We start from the raw sequence: 25,880 nt of genomic DNA, 5'->3' as shown, positions 1-25,880 counted from the left end.
TCCAACCAAAGCTTAAAACACTGCTGGACAAGTGAAGGCCACTATGCATCAGACTGGCCTTTGGACATGAGAAGACCCCTCATTCCACATGATATAGCCCACCAACTACTACCATTCTCTTTCCTTATTCTGTTACTTTCTAGCATTTATCTCTGAAATCACATCTATTAATTTCACATTCATTTTTGCTGCTACTGTATTCTAGGCACCATACATATAGCTGTGAACTATACAGACAATATTTGCCCTCATAGAGCTGACATTGTTTATTTGTTAACTTATTCTTATCTGTCACCATACCAAATATAATTTCCATGAGGGCATGGATATAATCTGTTTCTTTTATTACGTATTTCCAGCACGTAGAAGAGCCTCTGGTATGTGGGTACAACAGACAGCAGATGTTTGCCAAAGAATTCCACCTGTGACATCCTCGCAAAGGTGTAGGGAAACTGGTGAAAACAATTCACCATGCTGATTCTATCCCCATGAAGAGTTCCTCAGAATGCATTGTCTTAGTGCTATACTACAAATGGCCACTAAATAAAGCTTTGAATAAACCTCTAAGACATGAAACAAATAGTTTAGTTATCTGTAAGAGTTCATTTTTCTTAGCCAAAAAACACAGTAAAAGATAGCCACAATACCACAGGCAGGCAGTAAATGCATATAAAGAAAACAGGAGCTTAAAATAGTTTTATTTGTAAAAATAGAATGAAACTAATCTGAATCCGGTTCTTTCTTCTTTCTTCTTGTCCCTTTTAAGGAAGTCCCAGTTTCTAGTCTTCCTTTGCCCTGCTCGGTTTGTTGCGTCATCCACTCTCTTTCCAGCTGTTTCAGCATGTCTGCAGTGAGGAGTCCCTGCTGCACCAACCTGGAAGCAAGGGACTTCTCTTCTGCATCAGGGCCGAGTGGCTCAGCAGCTTTACTCCCCACAGCTCTGGGGCCCCGATTCCTTCTGCTCTGGCTCTTTGCTGCACCTGACACGCGGGACTGGCTCTCTGCTGACAAGTTCCGCAAATTCAGCAGTTTATGTGTCTCTGAGATTTTAATCAGTTTGGTGATGTTGTGTACACCATCTTGGATAATGCCATCGAGTTCTTTCTGGAGATCTCGAACCAGGCTGGCATCTGGAAACATATCTAAAAACCGGTAGCTGGAAAGAAAAGAAACACATTACATGATAGGAAGAGTTCTTAGGGCAGTTGCTGGACTACTGTCAATGAAGTGACTAAATCTTAACACTGATTAATTCCAAGTATTCTGTTTTTGCAAACTGTGTCCAGCGCCTTTGCTCAACCTTCACTCCCGCCCCCAGCACACCTAAGGAATATGTTGTTATGAGAGTTGCTCACTACTCCTATCTTAAGTGATTCTCATCTGCTCCCCTAGTGGGACATGCCCCTCCTTTGGGAATCACTGATCTACAGCAGTCCCTCTTAAATCATGATACACACATGAATCACCTTGAAATTTTATTAAAATGTAGAATTTTATTAAAGCTGGAGTAGGCCCAATATTCTCTATTTTTAACAAGCTCCCAATCAATACCAATGCTTTTGGTCCAGGGACCACTATTTGCATAGCGAGGGTCTAGTAGAGTCTCTCACCTCCTTATCTTAACTAGAATCATAAGAACTCAAGTCATTTTTGGAATGGGTATAAACCAGGCTCAACTGCCTAAATGGACAATAAAACACCTTGCAAGTATGTGCCTAATTTGAAAGTGTAAAAGACCATCATAAAAACTTTTGATTTGCCCTATTACTTGGAAAAATGAGAGGGCATAATGGAAAAATTTGGTACCTTAGCCACAGGTAAAGATCCAAGACATCATGGACAGCTTCAAGATCCATGAGGTCTTTAATATTCTTAGGTGGAAGTAATGGCCATTTAATATATCGGCGTAACCATGAGAAGGTTAGGGGCTCATTCCTGCTATACTGTCTGGCAAACTGAGAAAGACAGAAGAAAGGAATTTGGCAAAAGAATCAGAATTCACTTTGGTCTGTGACCGCCCCCCCCAAAAAGACAGCACAACAAAATGTTAACTGTGGCTGTTATCTCAATAGGTGGGCTGGTTTCTCTCCTTCTTTACACTTTTCTATATTTTAAGGAACATTTTATGGTCTTTAAAGTTTGGGTTTTGTTTTTGAAAGGAATTATTTCCTTCTTTTTCCAAAACCAAGGCAATAAAACACCTATGAACTAACTTTCCAGGGACTGCCTGCTAACATTTATGAACATTTTATGTTCTAAGTTCCAAGTTCCAGGCAGACAGCACCCAGGGACTTCTGTCCCTTCAGGTAATAGTCCTATAGCCTTAAATAGGGGCTTGTATTTTATCAATACCATCCTTTATTATATTAAAAAGTCTGAGGGATTTCCCTGGCGGTCCAGTGGTTCAGACTCCATGGTTCCACTGCAAGGGGGTTGGGTTCAATCCCTGGTTGGGGAACCAAGTTCCCCTATGCCACGTGGCATGGCCAGAAAAAGAAAAAGAAACTCTTTAAGGTGACTTGGTGCAAGGTTGGCCATGAGCCAGTCAAACTAGTAAAGAGACTCTGCCTCTTCACTAGCTATACAGTTATAGAGTTCTGGCCAAGTCACCACTGTGATTCAGCTTCTTTAGTACCATATCACCACACCTTCTTGAACCCCAAGACACTCAAATCATGCTGCCTCCCAAACAACGCTAGATGCTATTATGCATCACAATATCTACAGGAGATAATAAAACCATGAGAAAACTAGCAAGCATAAGTTTATAATCTTTAGCTTCAAGGATAAGGTGATTTTGAAAGGTTCATTTCTTAATTAGGGAAAATTATCTCTAAATATTTAACCTAAGCAAGGGCAAAACTTTAGAAGTGCAAGGTAGTTTTCGAATAACTGTGGTTAAATAATGTTACAAGTTTATTAGGTTCAGTCTGCTTCATTCTGCTGTTTAATACATGCCAGGGAAGATGGCCATGAAGAATGGAAACGTGACCACGTTAACTTGCTAATAAGCAGAACACACCAAAACTCAGTTCTCTTACAAAAGCAGCGGTTTAACATTTTAGGCCACAAATAACTAGTGGAAGCCCAGTATGTGGGTATGGAGCTGCTCAGAGACAGAGAGGGAGAAAGACCCATCCAACAGCCAGCCCTAAAGGAGCTCCAGGGAACAGTTCCTAAACTACTTCCTAAGGGGCATCAGAGACCATTAGCAGAATTGAGCTCTTTTATTCAGTAATAATGGAGATCAAGGAAAATCTCCAGATTTCACATTTTAATCTGTAAACACAACACATAAGCAACTATTGGCTCCCAGACTCCTTACTCCTTAGAAACATGCCCTTTATTTTATGAGAGAGCAGTTTGAAGGATGGTTTAAATGGGGTCAGGCCCATGGGCTCCAGTTCCATCCAGGTCAGTTCTTTGTTATGTTTTTAATATTTTGGCAGCACTGCACAGCACCTGAGATCAGTTCCCCAACCAGGGATCAAACCCACACCCCCTGTACTGGCAGCACAGAGTCTTAACCACCGGACCACCAAGGAAGTCCTCGGGTCTTTTAAGTTTAAGACTTTGTTCCATAAACTTCAATCTTATGCTAGTTAGCTCTCTCACAACACCAGCTCTAAGAAACATATTTCCTAGGTAAATACCCAGACATGGAACACCTCTAAGACATATTCAAGGAAAAAGACAAGCTGCAGACTAATTTATTATGGCATTTATGGGAGAACACACCCACCCAACAAAAACTAGAATTTCTGCTCCTATGGGTATGTAGGCAAATGTAACAGAAAAGGTCTGCAAGGATAATAGCTGATATCAGCTATTATAGCAAAGCTGATAATAGCAGTTATGCCACCCTGGTGGCAGCCCAATTTAACCTTCTCTAATGTTCTAATTTTGTGCAAAAAAGTACTTGTGTATTGTTTATATAATTTTAAAATAATTTAAAACATAAACTTAGAAATAGATTTGATCCAAACAAAGCTAATACGCAGGATGTTAACAGCTATAAAAAAAAGATGGCAGTGAAATGACAACAATGAATCAGGAAAATTAAAGAGACGACCTCTGGGCTTAGTGGGGCAGGGAGAGCGTGCAGAGCCAACAGGGGAAGCAATGGCCCAGAGACTGCCGAGAACAAGGAGAGAGACTGGAAGTTTAGCTTCTGCTGCCTCTGCCCAGCCCCTTGTTTGGGTGACTCTTGGGATCAGAAGTCAGAGAGTTGTCTCTCTACCCAAAAGAGTTAAAAGAAAAGGGGCTGGAACCTCGGCACCAAATTCACACAAACAGCCATCGTTGACAGTTAAGAGAACTGAATACTATTGCCACTACTGACTCCTAAGCCCCTTCCCTTCCAGAATACACTCCCCAACACCAACAAGGAAAAAGTGTATCTACCATCAGGCAAAGACTCCTTTCTCTCAAAATATTATGTTTAATTATTTTTATTTTAGCTTCTGCAAAAAGGCTACCACATAAAACCAAAAACAAAGCAAGAATTCTCTTTCCCCAAAAAAAATTATCTGAAAGAACAAGAGTCATGTTTTATTAAGTTCTTACACCGTATTTCATATTAGAGGGCACACTCTCTTCTTTCTTTATTCTGATTAACAAAATATTGTTTGGGGAAAATGCATCAACCCGAAACAACTCAAAATATCAAAATGATAAAGGCTTACCTGCAACAGTGAAGAACAGACGAAAGGCTGCTTCTTGTTGATAGGGGCTGTGCAGAAAACATACCTCACTCGGAGACTTAATGGAATATGCTGGATCAACTCTGCAGAAAATTTAAAATCATCCATATTGCAGACAAAATACTGCCCATCAACTTGTGAAAAGTCTACAAAAATATCCTGGGGGGGAAAAATACATTAAATTACTGGACTACCTAGCTGGGCATGAATAAAGTACTCAAGTCTATAAAAGACAATCACTTTAATACATTAACAGACGTCTGGAAAGGCTTGCTTAATTCACTGCCTCCTCAGGCTAACAGACGTCCTTACCAGCCTTCTCAACCTGAAATACTCAGAAAACTCCTCAGGATAAAAGCCCTAAAACTTCTGAGAGAAAGTTTCCACTTTCAAGATAACCTTCATGAATAGCAACTTCACAAAAACAGACTAAATGTTAACCAGTAATTGTCTGACATACCACCTTTTAAATGTCTTTATTTTTCCCAACAAAGGACTGAACTCATGCCCCCTGCATTGGGAGCACAGAGTCTTAACCACTGGATCACCAGGGAAACCACATACTGACTTTTTTAGAAAAGAGTTTTAGGAGTTTCTACTTACAATGAGATTAGAAAGCGTTGTGTCAGGGAGATGGTAGGCAAACATTTCAATCTGCTCAGCAGTTGGATGAAGACCAGCTGCCTTGAGTAAAAGAAAAAACAACCATAAGCTTTTTTTTTTTTTTTTAAGCGTAAGTTTTCTTATTTCAAGATAAAGTCCTATATTTGGGTTAGGCCCTTGCCAAATGAGTTAAGGGACAAGAATTTGAGTAAAACAGAGACAAGCATCATATTTTGCCATTTATTACCAACTAGGAAAGGTGGTGAGATAATTCAATAAAACTATTCAAGTACAACCGCTGAGTAATTTTTGGCTTATATTTTACTTATATTCCTAAAATCTGTGGTGATCTGATAACATACACAAGTACTTTCCAGGGTCTCAATTCTCTCCACTGAACAAAACAAAAAAGGAAAACCCAATCACTTTAACTACGGCAATAAAATTGACATACATATACAGAAGAGAAAATGTCTAAATTGGAGGCCAGTTATCTCTTTACCTGAATATTTATAATGTCAAGAATTGCCAAAAAAAAAAAAAAAAGAATTGCCCACAGTTAGAGCCAGACATCCTGGAATATGAAGTCAGGTGGGCCTCAGAAAGCATCACTATGAACAAAACTAGTGGAGCTGATGGAATTCCTGTTGAGCTATTTCAAATCCTGAAAGATGATGCTGTGGAAGTGCTGCACTCAATATGCCAGCAAATTTGGAAAACTCAGCAGTGGCCACAGGACTGGAAAAGGTCAGTTTTCATTCCAATCCCAAAGAAAGGCAATGCCAAAGAATGCTCAAACTACTGCACAATTGCACTCATCTCACATGCTAGTAAAGTAATGCTCAAAATTCTCCAAGCCAGGCTTCAGTAATACGTGAACGGTGAACTTCAGGATGTTCAAGCTGGTTTTAGAAAAGGCAGAGGAACCAGAGATCAAATTGCCAACATCCACTGGATCATCGAAAAAGCAAGAGAGTTCCAAAAAAACATCTATTTCTGCTTTATTGACTATGCCAAAGCCTTTGATTGTGTGGATCACAATAAACTGTGGAAAATTCTGAAAGAGATGGGAATACCAGACCACTTGACCTGCCTCTTGAGAAATCTGTATGCAGATCAGGAAGCAACAGTTAGAACTGGACATGGAACAACAGACTGGTTCCAAATAGGAAAAGGAGTACGTCAAGGATGTATATTGTCACCCTATTTATTTAACTTCTATGCAGAGTACATCATGAGAAACGCTGGGCTGGAGGAAGCACAAGCTGGAATCAAGATTGCCGGGAGAAATATCAATAACCTCAGATATGCAGATGACACCACCCTTATGGCAGAAAGTGAAGAGGAACTAAAGAGCCTCTTGATGAAAGTCAAAGAGGAGAGTGAAACAGTTGGCTTAAAGCTCAACATTCAGAAAACGAAGATCATGGCATCTGGTCCCATCATTTCATGGGAAATAGATGGGGAAACAATGGAAACAGTGTCAGACTTTTATTTTGGGGGGCTCCAAAATCACTGCAGATGGTGACTGCAGCCATGAAATTAAAATACGCTTACTCCTTAGAAGGAAAGTTATGACCAACCTAGACAGCATATTAAAAAGCAGAGACATTACTTTGCCAACAAAAGTCTGTCTAGTCAAGGCTATGGTTTTTCCAGTGGTCATGTATGGATGTGAGAGTTGGACTGTGAAGAAAGCTGAGCACCGAAGAATTGATGCTTTTGAACTGTGGTGTTGGAGAAGACTCTTGAGAGTCCCTTGGACTGGAAGGAGATCCAACCAGTCCATTCTAAAGGAGATCAGTCCTGGGTGTTCTTTGGAAGGACTGATGCTAAAGCTGAAACTCCAATACTTTGGCCACCTAATGTGAAGAGTTGGCTCACTGGAAAAGACTCTGATGCTGGGAGGGATTTGGGGCCGGAGGAGAAGGGGACGACAGAGGATGAGATGGCTGGATGGTATCACTGACTCGATGGACGTGAGTCTGAGTGAACTCTGGGAGTTGGTGATGGACAGGGAGGCCTGGCGTGCTGCGATTCAAAGGGTCGCAAAGAGTCGGACACAACGGAGCGACTGAACTGAACTGAACTGAAGCATTAGAAAGAAAAAAAGAAAGAGAATGGGAAAAACAAAGAGGAAAAAAGAGAGATGAATCATGAGAGGGAGGAAGAGAATAAACACCAGAAAGGAGGTACCCAGGAGGGAGATGGGAGGTCCATTATCAGCTGCACTTTTTTTTCCTTTTTAAATGTTTAAAAAAATATATTTATTTGGCCACTTCAGGTCTTAATGGTAGCACATGGGATGTAGTTCCCTGACCTGGGATAGAATCTGGGCCCCCCTGCATTGAGTCTTAGCCATCAAACCACCAGGGAAGTCCCACAGTTATACTCTTAACAAAAGCTACAGAAATGATTCCATCCACAGCTTTCCACCAGGAACTTTCCCTCATGTTATCTCATTTATATACCCTTTTACCTCAGATCCCTAAAAGTAAGATAAGCCTTATTAGGTGAATTCTCCAGGCAAACTTTAAATTGCAATAGTTTTTTTAAAATACATACACTTCTGTCTCATTAACTGCACTAACAAAAATTTAACCTTATCCTTAATGGTTCAAAGCTGTATAGCTTAATGCTGTTTTTACCAACGTGCAAAGGTTTCTTCTACTGTCAAGTTTCTGGCAATTTCAGACTACTGACAAAGCTATATGCCCACCTGCTCATGCCCCAAACCCCACTTGTTAAATTACAGGAAGAATTAAGGTAAAATCAGGTTTACTAAACTTGTTACATTATTGCTACATTTATAAAATCTGGATCTTTCACTTGCATACCATTCTCTAACCAGGGGCTCTCTCTTAGGCCTCTCAAAAGCGATAAAGCAAGGTTTTCTTTCATTTTAAATATTTTTATTTATTTGGTTGCACTGGGTCTTAGTTACCACACGCGGGATCTCTTAGTTGCAGCATGTGGGATCTAGCTCCCTGACCAGGGATCGAACCCAGGCCCCCTGAACCAGGAGCGTGGAGTCTTAGCCACTGGACCATCAGGGAAGTTCCAAAGCAGGGCTTTCTTGACATGATTTTCATGGCACAATATTTTCTTTGGCTTATTTGTTTCCAGGTATCTGAGGTGAAAGTCTGGAAAGGCAGTGAAGGAAGGAAGGACTGTCCTTCACAGAAAAGAGGTAATTAATTATTATGTTAATTGAACCTTACCTTTATAGGATCCACAGGCCTATTCAAAATTTCCTTTAATAAACTGAGGTCTTCTCGATTCATTGTTGTAACCTCTCCTTCTTTAAATTTTGAACTGAACCTACCCGCTCTGCCAGCAATCTGCAAGGCTTGAGAGGTGGTGATTGGTTCTATTTCTTTCTCTCCCTTTTCATTGATACTTGGCTTCATAAGGGAGTAAAAAATAATTCTTCTTATGCTCCTGAAAGAGAAATAAGGATGATCTCATGAGCTGCTGTCTGAAAAGTCGTCCATCATTTGGTTCACTGTACAAAGGCTCACTCGAATTCTAGTTAGGCCTACTTGCAATATTGCCCACTGTTTACAAAGTAAGGTAAAGGGGTTTGTCAGTAATTATTTTTCTTCCCTTTAAGGAGCATTTTTTACTAAAAATCATCATAGTATTCATTTAAAGTGGGTAAAAAGTATAATAACGTAAATTAGATCATGGCATCCGGTTCCATCACTTTATGGGAAATAGATGGGGAAACAGTAGAAACAGTGCCAGACTTTATTTTTTGGGGGCTCCAAAATCACTGCAGATGGTGACTGCAGCCATGAAATTAAAAGACACTTACTCCTTGGAAGAAAAGTTATGACCAACCTAGATAGTATATTCAAAAGCAGAGACATTACTTTGCTGACTAAGATCTGTCTAGTCAAGGCTATGGTGTTTCCTGTGGTCATGTATGGATGTAAGAGCTGGACTGTGAAGAAGGCTGAGCACCAAAGAATTGATGCTTTTGAACTGTGGTGTTGGAGAAGACTCTTGAGAGTCCCTTGGACTGTAAGGAGATCCAACCAGTTCATTCTGAAGGAGATCAACCCTGGGATTTCTTTGGAAGGAATGATGCTAAAGCTGAAACTCCAGTACTTTGGCCACCTCATGCGAAGTGTTGACTCATTGGAAAAGACTCTGATGCTGGGAGGGATCGGGGGCAGGAGGAGAAGGGGACGACAGAGGATGAGATGGCTGGATGGCATCACAGACTCGATGGACGTGAGTCTGAGTGAACTCCGGGAGATGGTGATGGACAGGGAGGCCTGGCGTGCTGCAATTCATGGGGTCGCAAAGAGTCGGACACGACTGAGCGACTGAACTGAACTGAACTGAACTGAAGGCTCTAAAAAATAACTCTTTTTACAAAAAAACCACACAAGATCTTCTTAGGCTACTTTTAAATGCTAGCTTCTATTAATGGCTCTGAATAGCTCATTCATAAAGGTATAGCTGCTTTCATCCCCACAGAGGAATATTTATGCTTAATATTGTTAACCTCTAAAGATAATGGCTGGCCCTACATGCCTAACAGGCACACACACTTGCCGACTGAGACACTGAAAATAAAGTGAGGTAACATAATAGGTACTAAGATATTAAAAAGAGAAATACGGATATCTTAAGATATTAAGAAGAAAAATACACAGAACTATACAAAAATGATCTTCACAACCCAGATAATCAGGATGGTGTGATCATCAACCTAGAACCAGACAATCTGGAATGCGAAGTCAAGTGGGCCTTAGGAAGCATCACTACAAACAAAGCTAGTGGATGTGATAGAATTCCAGTTGAGCTATTTCAAATCTTAAAAGATGATGCTGTGAAAGTGCTGTACTCAATATGCCAGCAAATCTGGAAAACTCAGCAATGGCCACGGGAATGGAAAAGGTCAGTTTTTATTCCAATCCCAAAGAAAGGCAAAGCCAAAGAATGCTCAAACTACCACACAATTGCACTCATCTCACACGCTAGCAAAGTAATGCTCAAAATTCTCCAAGCCAGCCTTCAACAGTACATGAACTGTGAACTTCCAGATGTTCAAGCTGGTTTTAGAAAAGGCAGAGGAACCAGAGATCAAATTGCCACATCCGCAGGATCGTGGAAAAAGCAAGAGAGTTCCAAAAAAACATCTATTTCTGCTGTATTGACTATGCCAAAGCCTTTGACTGTGTGGATCACAACAAACTGTGGAAAATTCTGAAACAGACAGGAATACCAGACCACCTGACCTGCCTCTTGAGAAATCTGTATGCAGATCAGGAAGCAACAGTTAGAATCGGACATGGAAAAACAGGCTGGTTCCAAACTGGGGAATGAGTACGTCAAGGCTGTATATTGTCACCCTGCTTATTTAACTTCTATGCAGAGTACATCATGAGAAATGCCGGGCTGGAGGAAGAACAAGCTGGAATCAAGACTGCCGGGAGAAGTATCAATAACGTCAGATATGCAGATGACACCACACTTATGGCAGAAAGTGAAGAAGAAATGAAGAGCCTCTTGATGAAAGTGAAAGAGGAGAGTGAAACAGTTGGCTTAAAGCTCAACATTCAGAAAACTAAGATCATGGCATCTGGTCCTATCACTTCATGGCAAATAGATGGGGAAACAGTGGAAACAGTGACAGACTCTATTTTGGGGGCTCCAAAATCACTGCAGATGGTGACTGTAGCCATGAAATTAAAAGACGCTTGCTCCTTGAAAGAAAAGTTATGACCAACCTAGATAGTGTATTAAAAGCAGAGACATTACTTTGCCAATAAAGGTCCATCTAGTCATAGTTATGGTTTTTCTAGTAGTCATGTATGGATGTGAGAGTTGGACTATTAGGAAAGCTGAGCGCCAAAGAATTGATGCTTTTGAACTGTGGTGTTGGAGAAGACTCTTGAGAGTCCCTTGGACTGCAAGGAGATCTAACCAGTCCATCCTAAAGGAAATCAATCCTCAATATTCATTGGAAGAACTGATGCTGAAGCTGAAACTTCAATACTTTGGCCACCTGATGCGAAGAACTGACTCACTGGAAAAGACCCTGATGCTGGGAAAGATTGAAGGCGGGAGAAGGGGACAACAGAGGATGAGATGGGTGGATAGCATTACCGACTCAATGGACATGAGTTTGAGTAAACTCTGGGAGCTGGTGATGGATAGGGAGGCCTAGCGTACTGTAGTCCATGGAGTCGCAAAGAGTTGGACACAACTGAGAGACTGAACTGAATTGAACTGAACATAATAGGTTAGCAGTGGTAGGGAGCAGCACTCAAAAGTCCAAGTGTTATGTGATATTTTAATTTTATTTCTTCAGGTGTGAGCAAGATAAATCTAGGATCTATACTACAATACCCATTCACCTAAAGCCAAAGAGTTTGGTCATTCTAATGACATTGAGAAGTGTTTAAACTGCTATCTAACCCACTGAATATCCTCGATTATTAAAAACAAATTACTTACAAATTAAGTCCCATGCCAATTGCATCTGTAGCAACCAGGATTTTGCATGGATCATCAGGATCATTAAACTTTTTTGCTTGAGCAAGTTTGGTCCCTAAAATAAGAACAGTTTACGTTAAATTAATGTTCTCTGTCTTTTACTACATCACACTAAGGAGTGTCTTGTAGTGTCTTGGAAACCCTCACCTCTTATTGTCTGTTTTATGGATAAAACTCTCACTGTTTCAAACTTATTTCTTTTTATTCTCAAATAGTCACTTATCCTTTCATTTCTATTCCTCTAAATAACCTCACAAAGAGCAACACAGTCCCCTACCACACTACCTATATCATTTCTGAGGACACTTTTAATAGATTTCCGGTAATATTTCAGGAATATTACCAGGATCATATTTTAATGACATTTCTGTAAGAAAATCATCAGCTCAACATTTAAAATACAGTTTACTAATAGCAACAATTAACAAGAGCTATAGATAATCAAAATACTTCTATCACCATAAAGATGACTAGAGAAGTACGTACTTTATATGACCTGTTACAAATTATACACCAAGCAACTTAACTCAGTATCTTACTGTGTTTTCTTTATGTATTTCAAAATACGTGGCAAAAACAAGAGATTTCATATCCTATCATGAGGAAAGTCAATAATTACCAGGAGGGAGACTGCCATATATAACAGCTGATTCCAATCCCCGAATTTCAATCTGTCGACTCACAGAATAAATATCATTCTTGCTAAAACAGACAATGCAGTCCCCAGGCCGAAGGTTGTCTAAAGATTCTAGCGCGTGATCCAGCACAGAAATGGGGGTAAGCCTTTTATAGGTTCGAACCTACAATAAAGGACATGATACTGTAAAATCGCATACCTGACGGAACTTCTTATGACTAAGCATTGTGAAAAACTCACAGAGCAGTCAAGTAGCTAAAAACTGCTAAAGTTAGACAAGTTCCAACATTTTCAAGAGAAAATACAGAAAAACATTTATTTTGATATTATGTTACCATCAGTTCTCATTGGTATTTCTAAATTAGTAAAATGTTAGAGGATTTCACAAACTTTCAAAGCACTTTCATATATATTTGATTTGTATAGGAACTTGCTAAGTTCAGAACAGTTAACTGTTACTTCCATTTTATGAAAAAGCAAAATAGAGTCTAATAAGTGATCAAGCCAAAAAAAAAAGATCAGGTCTGATGAGGATTTTTCTAGCTGTAGCCTTCTGTGATTTGCCTAAAAACGCAAAGTGAGTTAACAGCAAAACCAAGACTGAAACCCAGAATTTCTTCCACTATACTCCACTATCTCTCCTTAAAAGCTGAGTACAAAACTAATGGACCAGTTTTTAAATATTTCATTTTATTACAGAAATCTGGTAAAGAAAGCAAAAAATAGGATTAAGCAGAATGAGTTGCTTCCTATTTTAGGAATGTGAAAAAAGAATACAAACTATCTCTAGCAATTAGATATGTATCAGAGTCCCCAGTATCTGACATTTGAGACTTCGAAAATTACAAACTTTTGCTGAGCCTCAAATTTCTGACATTCCAGATTTATTTAATTCTAAAGAGATTTGTTCAAATTCCAAAAGGTTCTGTCAAGAAAAGGTAAGGAATCTGCTTGGACTTTTGAAGACTTAGGGTGTGAGAGTCACTCGGTCAGAACTTTAGATCATGAGGTCCAACCAACTATGCATGATCTAGTCAACTACAGGGAAATGAAGCTAATCTTTCAAGTTCTGACTTTGCCATCATCTGGGGCCTATGAAGCCACTGCCTGGGTACTCTGGCTATTTGCTACCACCTTGAGAACAAGCCACATAATTGAGTACCTCCACATCCTCCCCAGTTGTGTACATAAGCTCGGTAACCAGGTCAATTGCAGCAGATTCTCCACACAAATGGATTTCTTCAGCACAGAGTCCTGTTAAATGCAAAAATTTGGATTTTTTTTATTTCAAAGATACAAAAGTAAATATGTAATACTTCACATACCCAAAATACTTTGCTTACCTACTGCTTTACAACTTTAAGAAGGGTTATCATAAATGCGATCTCTGTGATTCAACCCTGAAAACAAAAATCTTCTAGTGGGCAAAAATTATCACCATTTTTATAAATCTTGGGGTTTTAAAACTGCTGCGGCCAAGGTTTTGAGTCTACTAGATGGTGAAGCCAGTCTGAACTAGAATCTGGCATTTTGATGGTTAGTACTGACCTATACTTTTCTTTTCAAATCAGGCTCCATGAAATCACTGAGGTGACTCGGGGGTGGGGGGTAGGGGCTGGTGGGTAGAAGAAACTCCAAGGTCCTTACCACTTAGCATATACACTTTCATCTATTTTATATTACAGGTTTTAGTGTACACTCTTGGTTTAAAGAAAGAGTTCACCTATTTGTTTTTAAATTTGAAAACACTTGCCCTACAACATGCTGATCAAAAATTCACTCCAAAGATCAAGCAGGAGAAATGTTCATTCACGTCTGTGGACTTCAAGAAGTCCACTTCCAGGAGCCTATCTTAAAGAAATAATAAATAAGAAGTTATGGCTACAAAGATTTTTAAATTGCATCACTAATAATAGGGAAAAATGTTCACCTCTTTGAAAAATGCTCAACAAATTACAACTGGTTTCCCACATCCACAGGTTTCACATTGCAGATTCAACCAGGGGTGGACCACTGGTTGAATTCATGCATGCAGAACCCATCCACCTGGAAGGGATTTGAGCATCTGCAGAGGTCCAGGAACCAATATTCCACAGATACTGAGGGAAGACTATAGCACAGCTCTTCAATGGATAATATACAACATTAATATGTGTTCTGAAAAAAAAGTCTATGAAAAAGCACTGAAAAAAAAAGCAAGATACAAAATTTATATATTCACAAAACACCATAAAAATGAGAAAGAAGATTGTCACGGAACACCAAAATGTTAATAGTGGTTGTGTAAATATGGTAAGATTTAAAACACTTTTATTAAATGATTATGCTTTTATAATAGAAAAAAATAGACCTATAATTAAAACATTTAGAAAATTAAAATTCACACCTAGCTGACTTTTTTGTTTCATTTATGTCACGACAGGGTCTAGCTGGCTCTATTTGGCAGTGCCAAGCACATAAATGCCTTCCAGTGCAGATGTCACAAAGCACAGATTTTACAGTATTAACCACCAACCTAGTAGTGCCCTGGTCCAGGCCCATCCTCTGGCTGGATCTTTAATCATTTGAATTTCGTCAATCACGGCCACTTCATCTTAAAATAGAAAGTTATTGTGAGCAAGACAATCTACTTCAATAGTATTATAAACAAATCATAATATCAAAATTCAAGCTTTCAACATCACCATAATCATCACCATTACTTACTATGTGCTTCTTTGCTGGCAGGCTTGTTCTAAGCGCTTTACAACTACAACTCATTTAATCCTCACAATACACCCACTAAGTGTCATCATAACTTACATTTCCTTTTTTTTAAAAAATCTCATACTTGTATTTTTAATTAAAAAAAAAATTGGCAGGGCGGTGGGGGTGGGTGGGCAACTTCCCTGATGGTCCAATGGCTAAAACTCTGTGCTCCCAAAGCAGGGGGCTCGAGTTCAGTCCTTGGTCAGGAAACTAGATCCCACATGCTGCACCTAACAGTTCACGTGCCACACTAAAGCTCAAAGACCCCACGTGACACAGTTAAGAGCCAATGCAGGCAAATAAATGATTAATTAAAAAAAATTTTGGCAGCACCATCTGGCTTGCAGGATCTTAGTTCCTTGAACAAGAACTGAACCCATACCCTGGGCAGTGTGTGGTGTCCTAACCACTGGACTGCCAGGGAATAGATAAGCCTGCTGTAAACGAAGCACCTTAGGAACCCAGATGGGTGTCAGGAGAAGTGGAGTGGAAAGTGTAATTCCCTGAGCTACAGCTCTGCTCATTCTTTGGGGTTTTAAAGTTCATTACTATGGCTAAAAACAAAAAAAAGCCTCATTTTATTTTCTAATGCCAAAATGCTTCCAACCATATTATCTTATTCTTTCTGCTGCTGCTACTGCTCTTAAGTCACTTCAGTCGTGTCCAACTCTGTGTGACCCCATAGACGGCAGCCCACCAGGCTCCCCCGTCCCTGGGATTCTCCAGGCAAGAACACTGGAGTGGGTTGCCATTTCCTTCTCCAATGCATGAAAGTGAAAAGTCAAAATGAAGTCATTCAGTCGTGTCCGACTCTTAGCGACCTCATGGACTATAGCCTACCAGGCTTCTCTGTCCATGGGATTTTCCAGGCAAGAGTACTGGAGCTGGGTGCCATTGCCTTCTCAGTCACATAAATTATATTTTAGTTCTCTTCCCAAAATACCAAAGATTTGAGAGGAACATGTTTTAAAGAAAAATTTAATATGCCCAGAATGACACTAAGGAAACAAAAGAAAGCTAATTTTTTTCTGAAAAACCATTAGATTAAAAATTACTTAGCATATCTGAGTATATACAAATAAGGTTAGAAAAGAGGGGGCAGAAGAGGGAGTTTTGATTTATAAGCGCTATTTTAATATTTATAATGTATTACTCTTAGAATAAATTGATTTTTAAAAACTATATGTTTACTCAGAAAGTTAAGATTATTAAAATGAAAAAAGCAAGATACTAAACAGTACATAATGTATAATCCCTATTTTAATATACACACCCACAATGTACATGTAAGCATATGCATATGAACACAACCTAGAAAATACATACCACAGGGTTAATACTTATTGATTCTGGATGGATGGAACTGGGAGATTAATATTTTTTTTTCTCTTTGCATTTATTTTTACATTTTCTATAATGAAGGAATGATTGTCTATATAGTAAGGAAAAAGTTAATTTTCATTTTAAATGTTTTCAAAACTACCATACTTATACAGAAGTTCATTGTGGTACTATATATAATAGTGAAAAACTTTAAAACAACCTAAATACTATTTAATAGACGAATAAGGAATAAATACATTTAGTCATAATATGGAATACTATGTAACAGTTTAAGTGAATATATGTGATATATATATATTTATGATACATATACATGTAAACAAGACTAGATCTAAATACATGTGTAGAAAAAAAAGCAAGTTGTAGAGCAATAATACAATATGATTGTCATGTAAACATTTTAAAACACACAAACTATAGCACTGATAGGCAATATATAATAGTGACACCAAAAAAGACAAGAAAGGTATACACCAAATATTTGACAGCAACTGGATCACAGAGGGGAGAGGAACTGAACTGTGGAGTGACACAAAGGAAAATTCATATCTGTTAACATTTCAGTTCTTTTAAGAGAAATAGGGAAAGAAAATTCAAAAGCAAACATGATGGAAAGTTTGACATTTTTAAGTAGCAGTTAAATACTGGGTATTTGCTGTTACTAGCCTCTGCCTCAATTACAAATTTTTTTCACAATAAAAAACACATTCCACATGTTCATCTGTATTTTAAAATAAAAAATACTGAACCATAAAGTTTTAAAATAGTATATACATACAAGGAGTTGTAACACTGCACATCTCAACAGTACAAGCAACATGGGCAGCCTGTTTACCATCTGGGTCTACTGTAACACGCTCTTCACCTGTTACCAAGTCACATGGCACCCCCTAGGACGACAAAAAGAAAACTGGATTTATCTCCACCTTGAAAACTACAGCAAAAAGAAGATTCGGATGTTTAATAGACTATTCCTTCTATTAAATATAAAGTATTTAATAGACTAGGTCGGAAAGATCCTCTAGAGAAGGGAATAGCTACCCACTCCAGTATTCTTGCCTGCAGAATTCCAAGGACAGAGGAGCCTGGCAGGCTACAGTCCACGGGGTCACAAAGGGTTGGACCCGAATGAGTGATTAATGCTTGCACTTGTTTTTCTTTTCACTTCCTTCCATTATATCAAATTTATTTGTCTAGTACTTGAAACAAATATTCCCAATCCTCTAAAAAAACTTTTAATAAAAAATAAAAGCCACTTTCATATAAACTATGTACACTTGGAACATCTCAAATCAGCTAAATTCTCAGGTAACAAAAGCAACTGAAGCACTTTTATTTTTTCAACTTTGTACTGAACTTTCTTGGTGGCACACTCAATGGGAGTCTGCCTGCCAATGCAGGGGACAAAGGTTCGATCCCTGGTCCAAGAAGATTCCACACGCCATGGAGCAACTGAGCTGGTGATCTAGGGCCCTTGAGCCCCAACTACTGAGTCTGCGTCATGCAAGTCAAGAAGCCCATGTGCCTAGAGCTCACGCTCTGCAACAAGAGCCTTCCGGACTAAGGCAATGGCACAGCTGAATAAATAAATAACCAAACTTTGTATTATGTCAACAGTTCCTGTACTATTTTAGTTTATTAAAATGAAATTGTTTCTATGTTCAAGAAAAACATTATGAATAACATTTAAGAATATAAAGACCTCCTAAGATATTTCTTTGAGAAGGACTCATATCAGTGCTATGTTATATATGTGAGTAGCCAACTACCCCAATCCACTCAGAACCGAGGGATAACTCAGGACAAAGACCATTTGGTAATAAATCTGGGAAAGGCCAGGCAAACTGGAACAGCTGGTCTCCCTAACGGCCTGAAACTAACGAGGATACATCAGACATCCAAACTGAGTGACAGCTTCCAACACGAATGACCTGTAATCTTTCCAACTGTACAAGTTATGAAACGCAAAGACTGAGGGACTGTCCCAGATTAATGGAGAAATGACAATAAAATACAGCAGGAGACCCTGAACAGAATGCTGGAGGTGGCGGGGGCCCAGGGGGAGCGGAAGTGGAGCAGTAGTGGTGTTACCGAACAACTGGCAAAATTTGAGTATGGACAGTGGATTAAATAGCGGCATTCTATCAATATTAAATGTCCTGCTTTACATGAACATCCTGAAGTTTTGTAAAAGAAAGTCTTTGTTTTGCAGAAATACTTCTAAGTATTTATAAGTAAGAAGGTATTATGTATGCAAATTATACAAATTATCCAGAACATGATGCAAACTACCTACAAAACTGGTTAATCTCACATTATAAAGTCATAATAAAACAATGAACCAAAACGTGGCCCCTTTTCTGAAATGATGCCTCAGACCACAGAGCATTCAGTCCTTTTCAGGTTGGAAAGCTGGCTTCAGTCTTTATCTTTAGTTCTAGCAATCACATCAAAGGTTTGATCATTAAAAAAAAAATGGTAAATTGAATACAACAGAGTAGTGGGTACCTCTGAGGGGGTAAAGGAGGGGTTCAGAGGGAGTTTCATCTATATCAATAATATTTTATTTAATGCTTTTTTTTTTTTTCTGGTCATGCCACACAGCTTGTGGGATCTTTGTTCTAACCAGGGGTTGAACCCAGGCCCACGGCAGTGAAAGCATGGAGTCCTAACCACAGGACCACTAGGAAATTCCCCAATATTTTATTTCTTAAAAAAGTTAAAAAAATAAGTAAGTATGGCAAAATGTTAGAATCTGACGGGAGCTGGGTAGGGGACTCAAGTTATTTGAATGTTACGCCTTCATTTCTCTGTATATGTGAAATATTCTTTAATATTGTATTTCACTCATTCTAATATATTTTTTCACATTTTAGTATCTCTGAAACCAGGACATCTCTTAACAATGGGTGGCACGTCAGAATTCAGTCGGCAGCATCAGCATCTTTCTCAGTTTTACATAAAATAATAGTACATCTTACAATTGATGGCCTTAAGTTAAAGGCAATGAAATATGGCACTTTTTGTTAATAGTAAATTACTACTACACACACCCTCTCCCTCCGCCCGGTTCACTCTTTCCCCCAAATTAGCAAGAAAAAGAGAATATTTGGTAATATACTAACAGCAGCATTACTCTTTTCGAAGATCTCATGTGCCAGTAGTTTTAAAGGGCCACAATACACTCCAGATTTTGCTGACAAGTACTTCTGGATTGCATGATAAGTCTTTCCACTGTTTGTGGGACCTGAATGGAATATTATCTTCCGATGTATGGCTCTAGCTTCTGGGTACCTAAAACATGAGTAGATAAAATGCTTAATTCCATTAACCTCCAAATCCTGGCAAAGGTATTAACTGAAAAAACTTCCAATGAAACATCCCCTTAACATTCACAAAATAGCATCTTTGAAAAACTAAATTAAATGGTGAGTTTCATGTCCACACCAAAATGACTGCTTTCCAAGAAAGGCATTTACTAACTAGAGGACAGAAAAACCCAAATGCAAATTAATTTCTTGGATATTCTTGCCATTGTACAAATTCCTTTTCCCCAAGAGTTACTTAAAATAAATTTAAACTGCTATCAGCTCCAGAGACATGTTCACATTATTTTCACATTCTCTATATATGCCCTAGAAGTAAATATTCCCAGGCTTCTGAATTTTAGCATACACAATAAAATGACTGAATCTTCTGCTTCTGGCCATGATGAATGGTACTGGACTTGACCTATTATGATAACTACAAAACTGGACAAAATATATATAGCAGCTCCCTGGGGACACGGGCAAGAGGCAGTGCAGGACTATAAGCTCCAAAAGAAAGAAACACTTGAGATGAGCCCTACGGACCCCAAGAGGGCACAGGGAGGTGGAACCCAAGCAAGTTAAAATAGTCCCACCGAGCTTAGCAGTAGAGATCAAGATTAAAGCTGCTGAAGCAACTGGAATCTGAAGGCCTGAGTGTGGAAGAGAAGAAAGGTGCAATAGAGAGGGAGCCTTGTAAGTCTGTGTGGGGATCCCTTGGGTCCCTGACCAACGGCTGGGCTGAACACATGCAGGGCCTAGCAGAGGACAGCTTGCTAAGAGTTTAAGTAGAAAGTCTCAAAGAAATGGCAAAGTGCTAGGAGATGTTAGAGTTCCAGGCACAGTGGTGGTGGAGAGAACTTATTAACAGCATATTCAGTTGAGACACCAGAAAGGTCACACTTGAATTGTAAGGACAACCTAAAGACCTACTTTAGATCTGCCCTAATAAAACCTTAAACCAAGCTTGATTAGGATTCAGGAGGAGATACCAGCTAACTGCCTGACAAAACTAATTGTGTATTTTTCTAGAGAAAACAATCTAGACTACTTGATTTATCATCTGATCACTAATCTCCCAAGATCAGAAACTGAAAAGTCCAAATCCACAATAAAGAAACTAACCAGTTAGGTGGTATTCTTAGGTCACTGATTTTTCGTAGATCATCCTTACATTCCAACACAGGAAATATTTGTTTTGCGTGTCTCAAGAAAAATGGAAATAAGTCATCCACATGAGCTAGAAAATAAAACACTGCATTAATCTGTGCAATCTAAATGTTATTCACAACTGAACTTAATGAAAGCTTTATTCTTAGTGAGCTAAGTTAAGGGGACGTTGTCAGGAAAAAAAGGTAAACCCTAGAACAAGGAATGCTATCCTTTCCTGAGATCCTGCTTTGCCTTATGTTTTCTTCCTTACTTCACTTGTATTTTCTAGGAAAGCAGCAAACTGTGGCTGTCAGCAACCATGTTCCACTTCTTCAATGCACCAGGTAAAGATCAGCACTGATGAAAGTTAAATTAAAAACAAAGAACCTGGAGGTACCTCCCTGAGAGTCCAGTGCTTCGGACCCAGTGCTCACACTGCCAGTGCCCTGGGATCTGTTCCTGGTTGGGAAGGTGGGATCATGGACAGCAAAAAACAAAACAAAACAAAACAAAACACCTGGGAATACACATTAGCAAGAAGGCTCCATGGTTACCGAAGCAAAATACGGGACCCAGATGCAGGTATTTTTTAAACTACAGATACCACTGAGAAACAAAATGTGAAAGTGAACTGACTTCTCAGCTTTGATGAGGGTGGGCTGAGTTCCATTCTGCTTTGTGTCCCGGTTCTACCTCACTGCCTGGCCCAGGGCAATGGTCTAACAGTCAAATACATAAAAACATAACCAAAGTCAAACTGCCCATAGGAATAAAATAATGATTATTTCTACATTTTTTTTCTTTTACAGCAAGCGGTCTGTCAAAGTATGAGGGAGAAAGAAGTCAGTGGCAAAAACAGATGGAATCTGTATTGTATTAATTCTACCTTGTGTGAGAGTTCATTCTACCGAGGCCTATACTAGTGAAGAGCAGATGCTGACAGGTTGCGGTCCCAGTCTTCCTCCAGTCTAAGACACATGGGTGACTTAACCAACCCAGGCCTACTATAAAGCAAAAAGACCTAGAAGGCCTCCTATGACAGCACTGAATTATTTAGAGGATGTTAACAGGGCTTATTCTAAAGCAAATAAGCTAACTACAGAAAAAAAAAAAAAGAAACAGCAAGTATGTTGAAAGGATTTTAAAAAGTCTCTAAATACTTGCCTGCACTGAAGCAAATATCATTCAAAATAATGTGAATGTCCACATCCAGAGAATGAGACTGCATGATATAATTTCGAAAGCTTATGAAAGCTTGGTGGAAGAGACGAGCTGTGGGAAACACAAAATCAAAACATGTAGGACTTAGTTTTCATTTTATTTTCATTTTCTCCTTTTAAAAAGTACATACACACATCACACCTAACTCATCAAAATGTCTTTTTCCTTTCTTGTAGTACACCTGGTTTGTTATGATCTGGGCTAAAAAACTGAAATTCTAGTACAACATGAAGGAAAGCTGAACACACAGCTCCTTTGCCATGTGTCTGGCTCACCTTTACCTGGACAGAGGCAAAAGACAGGGCCATTCTCTATATTACAACTATGAACTTATGTTCAGGCCACACAAGGTCCCACACAATAATGAAAAAGCTGTAATCTAAGCAGCAATAAGGTATCTCTAATGGAAATGGTATTAGCTTTACCATCGAGTCCATAATCAGCACTCAGTTTCTGAATTTCTTTCCTCTTGTAAAACTTGTCTAAGATCTTCTTTACTTCATCTGGAAGAAAGATAACAAAATTGAACATACGTTTAACATTTGTCTTCTAGATAGAGAAATACCCCCAGAGCAAAAGAAATTTGAAGTCCTAACACTCAAGGCAGTGGTCTACTGAGTGTTGCAAGAACTTGAAGGTGGGTTAGTTGATCACAAACTTTTTATGGTTTAATAGTGTCAAGAAAAAGTATAAAGTCAAACAATGCAATCAATATTCCTATTATACTGCAGAAGACTAAGCAAGGTGCCATAGGACTGGCATCACCCTATCCTCCACCGGACCACTGTTAGATACCCATGTTCTGTTTGGTTTACTCACAACCATTCTGCACATCTAATAGTGAGCAGCCAAAAGGTATCTTTTAGCTGAAAGATAAGCAGTACTGCAAGGGCCAGATCATCATGCTTTTATGTGAATGACTAAAGGAGCCTCGGATAACCTTTAGCTTGAAGATGATTTCTAGGGAGAACAAATTACATGTATTTCATTCTAGGTGGCATAACTAAAGTCAGTGGGAAGTGAGGGAAATAGATTTCAGTGGAATTTATACAAGAACTTCCTAATAATTAGAATAAGAAAAGGGGTTGCCTGACAAAAGTACCAGCTCCGTGTCACTGAAAGTGCTCAAGTAAGGCTTAGATGACTGTATTTCAAGGGTGACAGCAGAGAAATTACTATGCTGCAAAGGAGATTGAATTAGACGCCTGCTGAAATGCTACTATCAATCACTAATTTTACAGGTGAAAATATTTTAAATTAACTAAGCTGAGATTGCATTAACAACCTAAAAAAAAGAGAGGTTTAGAACATTTATTTATACAGCAACCTATAAATACTTATTTTGTTAAATCCTCACATCAACCTATGTTATATAGTTGGGGTAGACTAGTAGACTATCTGGCCTCCTAGGGAAACAGGTTTCCCAGCTTCCACACATCAGATTCTACTGTAGGGTAATTCCATTTTTTAAATAGCAAACATTTAGTACAAATGATACTAGTTTACACTTATTCATCCCTTCACACTTTTCAAAGTGCTTTGCCAAACACGTTATCATGATTTTCACAATCCAGAGATACAGGCAGAGAAAATATTTATATTTTAGCATTTGGGAAGTGGACAAAAGGTAGGTAAACTGTAAATTGTTCCAGTCAGTTAAGCAATATATGACTATCACAAATGTGCAACATTTTCTACTTGTAGTCAGTCTACCCTTACTTGCCTAACTGTATTATGATCAACCAGAAAAAAAATGATATATACATTTACCTATATATGTGTATATATACGATATATACATATACTCATATATGTTACAATCAACCAGAAAAATGTGTATATTTTATACATATATATTACTATATATAACTTTCATATATATATACACACACATACATAGGCACCTACTGTGTGACTAGAAGAGTGCTTGGAAATTAGCACATAGTAGGCATTCAATAAGATTTGTCGAGAATAAAAACTGTACTTCATAAGCTTTTTTAGGAAGATTAAATAGGTCACATGTTTAAAACAGTACCTGCCTCTAACACTCAGTGTTAGCCAATGTTATTTTTTCCAAAAAGAAGGAGCCACAGAGATATGTTTAGAACAGTACCTGCCTCTAACACTCAGTGTTAGCCAATGTTATTTTCTCCAAAAAGAAGGAGCCACAGAGATATTCTAGGCAGCAGGAGTAGCATCATGTAAAAAGCCCTGGAGCACAAGTGCCTGTTTCATCAACCTGGCTGAAGGAAGGAGAGTGGTGTGCAACAAACCTTCTCCAAGAGTTACCCAGGCCAGATCAGGCAGGGAGTAAGGACCCTTTCTAACTGGGGACATGGAAAAGCATTAAGCAATTTTTTGCAGGGGAGCCACAGGATTAGCTATTGCCATTTGCTGATGCTAAGCGAGAGCTTTCTCTCTGGAGCCCTGGATGATCAGGGTACCTTCCACCTTTGGTAAGCTCACCCTTATCGTGTTCTACCTTGTAGTATAGTTGGTCATCCATCGGTCCTTCCTCCCACAAGCCTGTAAGTTTCTGGAGCGGAAGAGATCTGGATCTGAGTCTGGTTCCTCTTGGCAACCACCATACAGCCTAACAGGGTCTGGTTTGCGTAGGTACCCAGTCAATGACAAAAAGTCCTGAAAGAAGTCTTCCTCTGGCTTTTCACCACCCCACTCCCTTGTCCCTTCTGGGAGCAACAGTTATAAGCAGCGGTGGCGGAGGGGAGGGCGGGGGGATAAAGACTATACTAGAAAGTCAGTCGTGCACCCAAAGGCTCAAAAAAGATGAATCATCCCGTCACAAGGGGACTTAGACCATTACCACCGGTACAGTGAAAGGGAGAAGGCCAGTTCAAGGGCAGCACATCAAAGGATCAATCAGACACAATCCCAAACCTTGAGAGGCTCAAAACCAACAAGGGAGGTAGGCACTGACAGGTACAGTGACAAAGTTCGAAGGGACCTGGGTCTCCAGGGGATGCAAAAGCAGCTGCCTCGGAGAAGCGTCTCGCGCTGCACCAACCACCCTCGCCGCCCTCTCCAGCTCCTACACTCACTCTTGTCCAGAGGGCGGGTTAGCTCAGCCCCGACGTCGCCATCTGCGCTAGGACCCTGAGGTTTCACAGTCAGCGGCACGAACAAGGACGTGTTTGGAGCTTTGGAGCCTCCGGAGGCAGAGGAAGAGGAGCAGGCAATAGCAGGAACGCGCCCCAGAGCCCTAGGAAAGGGCCCGGTGTGGGCGCGAAGGGCAGAGCAGACGGCTGCCCCGTGGCAAGCCTGGCGCCCCGCGGGGAGCCGAGCCCACAACAGGGCACACCGGGGTAAGGACATCGAGACTGCAGGCTCCAAAGGAGGCGGGCTGGAGCAGCCTGGGGACGCGGCGGCGGACAGTGACGCGCGGCCACCGACAGTGACGCAAACCGCCAGTGCCTGAAGCCCTCAAAGACCCAGAGCAGGGGAGCTGCCCAAGAAGAGGCCCGATCAATAAGGAAAAAGCAGAGCCGGAAAATTGCTCATAAAGGGGAGTAAAAACTTCGAAGTGAAAATCAGAAAAGATACGTTCCTGTAAGTCCTTGTTCTCTTTTATAGGAGATTGGCGACAGCTTTCTTTAAAGAAAATAATCAGGCACCTTTGGGGATGTCACAGAT

At 39.6% G+C, this 25,880-nt stretch overlaps 1 protein-coding gene across 3 annotated transcripts; it reads right to left on the bottom strand.

The window, feature by feature from the left end:
- Nucleotides 1–681: 681 nt before the first annotated feature.
- SUPV3L1 (Suv3 like RNA helicase) lies at nucleotides 682–25,880 on the bottom strand. Of its 3 annotated transcripts, XM_069571949.1 has the most exons (15): nucleotides 25,289–25,880; nucleotides 22,655–22,732; nucleotides 22,173–22,280; nucleotides 20,982–21,096; nucleotides 19,674–19,842; nucleotides 17,327–17,438; nucleotides 14,972–15,049; nucleotides 13,619–13,710; nucleotides 12,439–12,619; nucleotides 11,781–11,874; nucleotides 8,528–8,747; nucleotides 5,307–5,387; nucleotides 4,686–4,862; nucleotides 1,807–1,955; nucleotides 682–1,156 (listed from the first exon to the last, which is right to left on the bottom strand). In XM_069571949.1, the coding sequence occupies exons 1-15, from the start codon at nucleotides 25,560–25,562 to the stop codon at nucleotides 721–723; spliced, it is 2,364 nt and encodes a 787-aa protein (XP_069428050.1). In that variant the 5' UTR covers nucleotides 25,563–25,880; the 3' UTR covers nucleotides 682–720. The 3 variants fall into 3 exon arrangements, with proteins under 3 accessions (XP_069428050.1, XP_069428051.1, XP_069428052.1); XM_069571950.1 differs by lacking the exon at nucleotides 1,807–1,955 and having other exon boundaries at nucleotides 25,289–25,678; XM_069571951.1 differs by lacking the exon at nucleotides 17,327–17,438 and having other exon boundaries at nucleotides 25,289–25,646.

Source organism: Ovis canadensis, chromosome 25 (assembly GCF_042477335.2).
Source record: "Ovis canadensis isolate MfBH-ARS-UI-01 breed Bighorn chromosome 25, ARS-UI_OviCan_v2, whole genome shotgun sequence".
Lineage (NCBI taxonomy): Eukaryota > Metazoa > Chordata > Mammalia > Artiodactyla > Bovidae > Ovis > Ovis canadensis.
The sequence above is the reverse complement of the archived record's forward strand: the minus strand, read 5'-3'. Positions and strand labels throughout refer to the sequence as shown.